General features: G+C 64.0%; 1 protein-coding gene across 6 annotated transcripts; it reads left to right on the plus strand.

Moving 5' to 3' along the window:
* The first annotated feature begins 22 nt into the window (after positions 1 to 22).
* SFXN3 (sideroflexin 3) lies at positions 23 to 6154 on the plus strand. 6 transcript variants are annotated; one of them, XM_042788125.1, is made up of 12 exons: positions 195 to 307; positions 824 to 1017; positions 1910 to 2076; positions 2291 to 2461; positions 2596 to 2694; positions 2969 to 3044; positions 3469 to 3554; positions 3805 to 3932; positions 4058 to 4107; positions 4264 to 4313; positions 4792 to 4839; positions 5162 to 6154. In XM_042788125.1, exons 3-12 carry the CDS (start codon positions 1913 to 1915, stop codon positions 5256 to 5258), a joined length of 969 nt encoding a protein of 322 aa, XP_042644059.1. In that variant the 5' UTR covers positions 195 to 307; positions 824 to 1017; positions 1910 to 1912; the 3' UTR covers positions 5259 to 6154. The 6 variants fall into 6 exon arrangements, with proteins under 6 accessions (XP_042644041.1, XP_042644059.1, XP_042644063.1 ...); XM_042788129.1 differs by having other exon boundaries at positions 201 to 307; positions 824 to 992; XM_042788107.1 differs by lacking the exon at positions 824 to 1017 and having other exon boundaries at positions 23 to 307.
* The last annotated feature ends 3992 nt before the right edge of the window (positions 6155 to 10146 follow it).

Raw genomic sequence — 10146 nt, forward strand, 5'->3', positions numbered from 1 at the left:
GCACGGGGTGGTGGGGCTCGGGGGGGGGGCGCGTCCCCCCGTGGGGCTGCGTGGGGCGTGGGACGCGGTGCCCCCCCTCCCCGAGCCCTTCCCTTAGCGCGGAGCATCGCGGGGGCACGCAGGGGAAACTGAGGCACGGTCAGGGGAGGGGGTGTGTCGTGTCCCCCCCCCGCTCACTCCGGTGATGCGAGGCGGTGTCCCCCCGTGTCCCCCTCCCCGGGGGGCATCGCCTCCACCCCGGGCTGGCCGTGACCCCCCGGCGGGGCCCGGCGCCGCCAGCGCGAACCCGACACCGCGGCGGTTTCAGGTGATGCGCGGCGGCCGGGGGGGCTGCGGGGGGACCGCGGCCGGGCGGCGGGGGCGGGGACCGGGGCGGGGGGGTCCCCCCACGCCCACGGGGGACCCTGACACCAGGCGCGGCGGGGGCGCCTGGGTTAGGGGCTGGGGCGGCGTGGGGACACGCACCCACACACATACACACCCCAGGCACCCACACGTCCACGGCATGCGTGTTTATAGCCCTGCGCACGCACACGCGTGTAAGAGCGGCCGTGCCGGCTGTGCGCACACTCGCAGACACCCACGGAGCGCCGCTGCACGCGCGGCGGCGCACACGGGCGCGCGCGGCTCCGCTCACACACACGCACACGCGCACAGCTGTGCACACGCGTGTGCCCGCACGCACCGCCCCATGCACGAGCAGGCGCCCGCTTCTGCGGAGGCGCTGCCCCGCACACGCTCGCACGCAACTGCCGTGCCACGCGTGAACACCAACGCGGCCCGTGCGAGCACAACGTTACAAGTACGCGCGCGCGTGGCACAGGCATCAAAACCCGCGTGAGCCCGCGGATACGCACGGCCGGAACGGGGACACCCTTGTGCGCGCAGGCACGCGCAGAAACACGCACGTGAACACCCACGTGAAAACACACCCGAGCACCCGAGCGAGCAGAAACCGACGTGAACGCACACGCACGGACACAGACACGCACGTGAGCGCGCACGGGCACCCCCCACGTGAGCATGCGCACCCCACGCGCGAGTAATCCGGCGCACCCACGCGCGCTCCCACGCGCGCAATCGGGGGGCCAGACACCGCGTGCGGCTCGGCACGTACCGCCCCCCCCGCCGCCGGCCCGGTCCCGCGTGGCCCCCGCCGCCCCCCGCGCGGCGCCGCGCGGCTCCCCCCCCGCCGCGGGGCCGCCCCCCCCCCCCGTGACGAGGCCGGACGTCAGCGCGCCGGGCGGGAGCGGGGCGGCGGCGGCGGCGGCGGGGGGGGCACGGCGGGAGCTGCCCGGGAAGCCGTGAGTTCTGGGGGAGGCCCTGGCCTGGGTCGTTACGGTGGGGAGGGCGGGGGGGGGGGGGGTCACACGTGGGGGGAGGGATGCTCGGCCCCGGGGCGGGGAGCGGCGTCCCGCTTCTCGCGGGAAAGGGCGGGCGTGGAAATGAGACCGCGCCGTGTGTTTCGGTGCCTGCCCGGGTGGGACTTTTCCGCATTCCCGTGCCTTTCCTCGCACCACCCCCCCCCCGCGACTGGCAGCAGCGCTAGCGCCGAGGCGGTGGGTCCCCGTCCTCCCCCTCCACCCACCCGTGGCCGGGGTGCCCCGCGGGGGTGGGGGGTCGCTCCTAAGGGTTCTGGTGGCTGGTGCCAGCCGCACTGGGGGGCTCCCCCCTGACAGATTGCAGGGCGGGGGGGGGGGGGGTGTGTGTGTGCAGTGGTGGTGTTCCCCACCCATGAGCTGGGCTCAGGGGTCCCCACTCAGCTCCACTGCAAAGGGGGTCCCCGTGTGCCCCCCGTGCCCCCCCAGGCTGGGGGAGCTCCGGAGCTGCCCCGGCGGGGATGCAGAGGGATGCAGACTCACAGGCACCTCACCCCATGTAACACACAACACACCCCCCCCCCCCCCAGAAGATGCCACCGTCCCTGACTGCCACCATCAACATCCGGGAGCCCCGCTGGGACCAGAGCACCTTCCCGGGGCGGGCCAAGCACTTCTTCATGGTGACTGACCCCCGAAACCTGCTGCTCTCGGGGGCCACGCTGGAGGAAGCCCGACGGGTGGTGGAGGACTACAGGTACCGAGGGGGGAGCCGTACCCCCCAGCGCCGCTCCCGGCAGGATACAGCCTCGGGCAGTGCTGCTCCCCCCCCTTCCCCACCAAAGCTAGCCCCCCAAGTTGCCTGGCCGGGCCCTAAGGTGTCTCCCAGCTGCTCCGCATGGGGTGGGGGACCAGGTGGGGCACGGGTACTGGCGGAGGGTCTCCCAATGGGTGCTACCCTTGCCCGGCAGGGCGGGCACGGTGCCCCCAGGGCTGACGGAGGACCAGCTTTGGCGGGCGAAGTACATCTACGACTCGGCTTTCCACCCCGACACGGGCGAGAAGATGCTCCTCGTGGGACGTATGTCCGCCCAGGTCCCCATGAACATGACCATCACTGGTTGCATGTTGACCTTCTACAGGTACCTGTCCCCCTCCTCACCCCAGGGCCAGGAGGGTGCCCAGGGAGGGGGCACTGGACCCCTCCAGGGCACCCATGCTGTAGGAGCATGGGTGGCGTCCCCTGGTGCCACCAGCACCCTCCTCTCTCTGGTAGGACCACACCAGCTGTGCTCTTCTGGCAGTGGGTCAACCAGTCCTTCAACGCCATTGTCAACTACACCAACCGCAGCGGGGATGCACCCATCACCCCCAGGTGAGCATCCCTCTGGCCAGGTCTCCAGGGCACCCCAAAATGCTATGAGGGGTGCCTTGAAGAGGTTCTTGAATAGCGGGAGGCTGTGAGATGGGGTGGTGGGGACCTGGCGCAGCCAGAGGTGGACACCGGTGGGGCTGTCGAGGTTGGTGGTAGAGCTGGGAGAGGAACCCAAGTGTCCTGCTGCTATTGAAGGGCATGCTGTCCCCTCCTTTGGGGTGGAGGTGGGGTGGGGGGGATCCTGGCTCACTGATGTCACCTCCTGCTCTTGCAGCCAGCTGGGGACAGCCTATGTGAGTGCGACCACGGGGGCGGTTGTCACAGCACTGGGGCTCAAATCGCTCACCAAGGTAAGGTGGCCGGGGCACCTGGACCTTCCCTGTGGGGTCTCCCTCAGCTCCCCATCACCTGGGGCAGGGGAGAAAATGGAGGAATGGGGTTGCCTGGGGGGACCCACACAAGGCAGCCCCTCTCCTCAGCAATGGCTCCAGAGATGGCCTGGTTCTTCAGTCCCGCTCCATCCCCAGCTGCATCTCTTCAGGCTTTTTTCACCCCTCGGCCTCCCCTCCAGGGCTGGGAGGGGACATGGGACCCCCCGGGCCCCCCCGGGCTCTGCAGCTTTGACCAACTGGGAGTTGCAGTGGAGGAGGGAATGTTTTTTCCCAGTGGGGCTGGGACACTCCAGGGTCTTGCAGGGGAATAGTGGCAGATGTGGGGACAGCCAGCTCTGCCCCCAGACCCTCTGCGTGACACGGTCTCTGCTTGCCCCTCCAGCACTTGCCAGCCATCATCGGCCGGTACGTGCCTTTCGCAGCCGTGGCTGCTGCCAACTGCATCAACATCCCGCTGATGAGGCAGAGGTGAGCCCCCGGGCTGGGCTGGGGTACTTGGGCTTGTGTCGGGGTTTACCAGACACTGGTGGGGGACGCGGGGAGCAGTGCCCTGGGCTTGCAGGGGCTTCCTTCCTGGTCCTGCTGGCATCCCTTACCCTCCTTACAGGAGGATGCCAACCTCCCTTGGAAGACATGTGCCTGTGCTGTGTCCCTGCCCTATCCCTTGATCCTCCCACCCGTGTGCCCTCGGCTCCCTTCACCCCTGCTCTCTCCACAGAGAACTCAAGCTGGGGATCCCCGTCATGGATGAGAATGGGAACCGCCTGGGCGAGTCCACAGCTGCAGCCCAGAAGGCCATTTTCCAGGTGGTGGTGTCCCGCATCGGCATGGCAGCCCCGGCCATGGGTGAGTGTCCCCTCTTCCACCTGTGTCTAGAGACTGCAGCCGCTCCCTGGCAGCATGGGACGGGGTCCCATGGCTGGCAGGGGGCTGCGAGCACTGGGACCTCATTTCCTTCCTCTCTACCCCAGCCATCCCCCCAGTGATCATGAACGCTCTGGAGAAGAGAGCTTTCCTGAAGGTACTGGTGGTCCTGGGATGGGAAGGTGGTCATGGGGACCCCCCTCTCACTTGTCACAGGTGCTGGCACCTCTCAGGGCTGGCACTCTGTCGGGGAACAGACACCTTCCTGCCCCGTCCACCCCCCTGATGCACAGTCTCTCCCTGTTCCCGGCAGCGGTACCCGTACCTGAACGCTCCTCTGCAGGTCGGCCTGGTGGGACTCTGGTAAGTCACCCTCCATCGATGGGCATCGCTGCCCCGGGCACAGACTGAGCTCGGATATGGGAGGCAGTGCTGCTGGGGGGGTCTGCTTGGCAGAGCAGGAGAGAGCTGCCCCGGAGCTCCTCAGGGAGATGCCAGAGCTCGGTCAGGCTGGTGCCCCTCCAGGCAGATGGGATGGGATATGATGTCCTGAGGCTGGGAGCTGTTTTGCTCCATCTTGATGTCTCTCAAGCCTGCCACAGGCTCCTGCTCAGCACAGCTGTTCCCCAACACTGATGGAGACAGGCTTTGCTCCCCTTCAGGAGCTTCAGGAGCTGAATGTGGGGTCTGGAGCCCAGAGAGGGTGTCTCCTTAACCCATTCCTGGCTGAGCACCCAGCACGGCTCTGGGCTTCCTCCTTTGCTGCTCTGGGATCAGGCTGCAGTTGGGAGTGAGTGATTTATGCAGTCCAGTTTCTCCTCTCCATGTCCTTCCCTTGCAGCTTGGTGTTTGCAACCCCGCTGTGCTGCGCACTCTTCCCACAAAAAAGGTAAGGACGGACCCCTTGCCTGCGTGTACAGCCCCGTGGGGCAGGGCATGGGGTGCAAGCAGGAGCCATGTGGGCTCCTTGTGCTCTCTGACCCCCCAAGAGATACTTTTTCTCCTTTGAGCAATCAGAGGCTTGAAACTGTGTGTGCACACGCACATCCCTGTGCGCATGCAGTGATGCAGACCCAAAGGTCTGCGCTGGGCTGTGGGGACAACATCCCCATAGGGTGCAGGTGGGGAAGGGGTGGCAGCTGGTGGTTTCCCAACCTGGGCTCCCAGCGGGTGTCCCCCTTCCATCCCCTGCATCTGTGTCCCTTCGGCAGCTCAATGTCTGTGAGCCGTCTGGAGCCTGAAGTCCAAGCTCGGATCCAGGAGAAAGACCCACGGTTGGAGACCGTCTACTTCAACAAAGGGCTCTGAAGGGGGGTCCCAGGGCGGCCGAGATGGGTGCCGCAGAGCCACTGAGCTGGCGCACTGCTGAGCTTTGCCCCTTGGAGCCCCTCGGGGCTGCCGCTGCTTTCCCTTGGCCGTTGTGTGTCCGTAGGTCCCAGGTGCTCATCCCTGCTTCCCAGGATGCCCACAGCCACGCAGCACCGCCCCGAACCCCGTCCCCGTGCCTGGGCTCAGCCCTGCTCTGGGGACCTCCCGGCTGGCACCCCGGTGCGTTTCTCCCGCGCTCGCCATGCGTGTGGCTGTAGCTGCGTGCGGTGCACAAGGGAGAGTGGTTGCACCCCCCCCTGCAAGCGGGGATGTGGGGTGAGGAAGAAAATGGTGCTCCCCAGCTTTAGGAGGCAGTGGACAATCATGGCGTTTGAGGGTCGAACCCCTCTGCAGGCACCCCACGTTCCCCAGTAGTTCAGCAGCTGGTGCCTGGGGATGGCACAGCAGCTTTCAGAGAGGAAAACTCCCCATATCCAAAATAGCCGTGAGTGATTTCAAGCGCACACGGTGGCTTGAACCCACAGGGTCCCTCCCAGCCCGGGTGTGTGCTCTCGGATCACCCTCTGCTCTCCTCTTGGCTGCTCTGGGGATTTAATCTGGCTTTCTGCTCCTTCCATCTCCAGAGCAAATGGCACATTTTAATCCCAGCAGAGAGTCACCCTTTTCATTCTCATTTTAATGCCATCTATGTTCAGGGCTGGGCTCCCCCCGAGGGGTCACTCAACCCCCTCCTGGAGTGCTTGCTTTCAGGTGGACCTTCTCAAATAGCTTTAAGTGCACTGTGGTTTCCTTTAGTTATTTTTTATATACATATAATGTACCTATATATACCAAGTAATAAAGGCAGGTTGTTTATACGAAACCAAAAGCAAAGAGAAGCATGTCACTTGCCAGTTTTTATATGGTGGAAAGGGGCTGGCCTCAGGGTGAGGATGGGAGCAGGAGGGACAGGCAGGTTGGGTGCCGGGGTGCCCCTGTGCCCCCCAGGGCAGGGCTCTGCCCCCCCATTTTCCAGCCCGTTGCCTTTGCAGTGGCACCGGCTGGTTCGGCGTGTGGTTAAGCTCATCCAGCTGTCAGGAGGGCTTTTTTTAGCACCAAGGGCTTTGCACTTCACCCCGGTGCAGAGGGCTCTGCTAAGATGCTGCCCTGGATGCTGCTGGTTTGGAGAGACCCGAGCGTCTCCCCCGCCCTGCCCATGCTCCCACCCCCTCTCGCAGCCCGCTCACAGGACGCTCTGCTTCAATCCCAGCCCTGGGCCTGTGCCTGCCTCTCCAGCGAGGATATTTTTATCCCGCTTTCTATGCACGGCTATCAGAGAGCATGTTGCTGCTGTCGTGGGACCCTGGCAAGCCTGTAGGCAGCGGCTGTGTCACCCACAAGCTGGGGCAGTCAGAAGAAGCGACGGATGTCCATGCAAGGAGGGGAGGGATGGAGGCAACCACACCCTGCAGAGCCCCTGCACCGAGCCAGGACGGAGGAGCGAGAGTCGCTGCAAAGCCAAAGATGGGCAGATGCAGCAGCTGGTGAGATAAGGACCAGGCAGCCCAGAGCCACCCTGTGCCGTAGCTTTCCCGGCAGGCAGGGTCTGGCAGAGGCCAGGCAAGGGGTGCTCCCCACCCCAGGGGCTGCCAGAAGGAAACTTGCACCCAGAACCCACCCAGGGTGGGGGAGCGGATTGGGACAGACATGTCAGGGATCTGTCCCCCTCCTTCTGCTGGCCGCGGCATATTGCAAATATCTCCCCTGAGCCAGCCATTGGCGGCTTATAAATAATGCAGCCCCTCGCTGCGCAATAAGGACTTGTCAGTAGCTATTCCGCTCTCATAAATTAAAGATGAAAAGGTACAAGGCTCTTGCCAGAAAAATGAAGACAAATTTTTAATAGCTTGCCAAGACACAGGGAGATGGAACGCTCAGGAAAAATGAATTACGTTTTTATTATGTGTTTTATTGTGGTGTAATTGAACGGGATTAGCTGAGAATACAATATATTTCCAGGGCAGTGCAAAGAAAACAAAAATAATGATGACACCTGCCCCCCCTCTGCAACACCGGTCTGCGTGGGGACACTCTCCATGTGTGCACTGGCTGGGAGCTAGCTCTGAGATGCTGGTGGCCGCAAGAGGCAAAGACGGGGATGGGAGGGACACTGGAGGGGACAGTGGACTGGGCACAGAGGGGCTCAGGGTGGCTGGGTCTGGCTGGATGGCAAGGCAAGGTCCAGGCTCACCCGAAGAACCCCCAGAGCTGTGGGGTTGGGGTGCAGAGCAGGGTGGCATGGCAGCACGCGGCTGCACAGAGCCACTGGATGTCTTTCACCTGTCCCCGTGTCCCCAGCTGCTTTCATCCCATCCCTGAGTCCCCTTTGGTCTGTCCCCTACCCACACAAGCTGGCACTGCTAGGCTGAGACCTGATAAACTCAGCTCTGGTGGAGAGCAGGTCTGGGGTGCTGCCCTGCAAACCAGTCACACCGGGTGTCCTCTCCAGGGGCTGGCAGCACTGCTGAGAGCCCACAGACTCGGTCACTTTGTTGTGCTAGGTGGGGCCTGTCCTCACAGGTCCCCTGGTTGGAGGGGAGAGCAAGATGACCCCCTGGCTGGTGAATTTTGAGGGGCTGACATGCCCAAAGGTGACACTGCTGCTTTGGCGAGGGAGTCCTGGATGCAGCAGTGGATGCAAGGAGAGCAAGTTCATTCCCGAGACAGTTCATTCCAGAGGTCACAGGCCAGTCCCCGAAGGGCAGCTGCAGGGTGTCCCCAAGGGGTACTGGGGGTGCTGGGTGGCGCTGGGCTGGGGACATCGATTGGCCCCTGGCATTTTTAATGAGCTGCCCTACCGCAAGCTTTAACCTTGCCCATAATGAGGGCGAGCGGCAGCAATTCCTACTGCCACAGCCGGCTCCCCCAGACTTAATGAGCTAATCAATACTTGTTCTCAGCTTAATTTCCAGCTAATTGCTCTTTAATGACGCCTGGAAATGGGCAGCCTCTTGCTGGGGGGGGTGGGGTGGGGGGGGTGGGGATGGGCAGGCTCCCCCTCCCCAGCGCCCATCCCCAGTGGCAGGGGGTGTCGGGGTGGTGGCGGTGGGTGACCTTGTCACCTTCCCTGGTTGTGTCCCAGCCTTGCTGGCGCTGCTGGGAGCCAGGGAAAGGGAGGGTGGCAAAGGGGACAGTGGCCACAGGGCATGGTGCCACTGAGCTGGCAGCACCTTTCCCCCCCCCCAGGGCTGTGGAGACTGTGCAGCCCCGTGCACCTGGGACAGGCTGAGCAGAGGGTCCCTGCACCCCAGGAGAGTCCCCAAGTCCCTTAGGACAATACGTTGCCATAGGGGATCCCCAGGGTGGGCTTTTTTTGGCGGGGGGGGGCCTTGGTTTTGGTGTGCAGGAAAGATGGAGGGGGGACACTGAGGTGGATGTGTGGGCCCGGGTACAGGGACAGTGTCACGGCAGCAGTGACCTGGAGGTGGCAGCACCGCCTGCCCGCACCGCCGGCTCAGCCCCTCAGGCGGGGGGGGGGGGGGGGGGGGGGGGGGGGGGGCAGGGACGTTTAGGGGGTGCTCCCGTTTGCTGCGGGGTCAGGGGTGCGGCAGGAGCCCGGGTGGGGCGGTGGGAACCGCGCTCACCCGGCCCCGAGGTGTCAAAGCTGGCGTGGCCGTGTCAGCCGGGCGGGGGGGGGGGGGGGGCATCCTCGGAAATGCAGCCCCCGCCACCCCCTTTTGGGTCCCGGCCCCGGGTTATAGGACCTGCTTTTGGGTGGGACTGGTGGAAAAACTTCAGTGAAAGTGGGGGGGGTTCCTGCGGGGAAGGCGCGGAGCTGCATCCAGCCCAGCCGAGCAGTGGGTCCTGGGGGAGAAGGGGCCAGGCAGGCTCCGGCCGGGGACACCGCAGCAGTTTGGGGACCGGAGCGTCCCTTGCCGCCCGGCCACCGCTCCTCAGGGCCGGCCTGAGAGCCCCTCGTCCTTCCTGCTCACAGCTGCAACTGTTTCCTCAAGAATTTGCTGATGGGTTTGTTCTTGGGAGGAATTTGCTCTGGAAAAGCCTGGAGAAACCTGAGTCTGCTTCCCAGCACGGGTCCTGCCTGGCATGCAGGATGGGAGGGACCTGCCTGCTATTTGTCCCTTGTCCCCACAGTGGACCCCAAAGATGCATCTGGGACCCCCAGGAGTTGCATGGCCTTGGGGTGGGATGGGCAGACCCCGGCTGTGCCAGGCTGCTCTGCATAGCGGGAGAGGAGCAGCGGTGGGTTTGAGGTGAAACAAGGGAAATTGGTTTATTATGAGAACGAGACCCCCACAGCCCCAGGCAGCGTGCTGGCAGCACCCCCTGCCCCAGCATCTCCCAGTGACATTTGCTTCTGCTGTGACATAACCCGCATTCCTGTCCCCACCAGCCCTAACGCCTCTCGCCAACACTCCCTGACATGACATGCATTGAGTCACTTGGCCCGGGGCGTTTTTTCCAGGGTGTTTTTTTTCCTTGGCCTCAACTGCTGGAAGCCCCAGATCCCCATGGAGTGGTACAGATCAGCCCGAGGCCACGGGGAGAGTCAGTGGGGCTAGGAGCAGTGGGGCACCCCGTACCAGCCATGACATCTTTGCCATCAGGGACACATCCTGATGACAGAGCTCTGGAGGGATGCCATGACTGTGGGTCTGCTGGGAGCATCCACTGACTCCTGGCTTCAATAACACCATCACGGGTGGGAAATGGTGGTGGGGAGCAACCCACTGGGGAGGGAGGAAGGGACTTTGGTGCTTGAGGCTCGCTGTACCTTCAAAGCCCATTTTCAGGAGATTCACTGGGCTTGGGGCAAGTGAGAAAGGAGGGATAACTGGTCAGCAGTAGAGCTGGGAATGTGATTTACCCT

This window comes from Tyto alba, unplaced genomic scaffold, assembly GCF_018691265.1.
Source record: "Tyto alba isolate M040663 unplaced genomic scaffold, T.alba_DEE_v4.0 Super-Scaffold_1, whole genome shotgun sequence".
NCBI classification, from domain to species: Eukaryota; Metazoa; Chordata; class Aves; order Strigiformes; family Tytonidae; genus Tyto; species Tyto alba.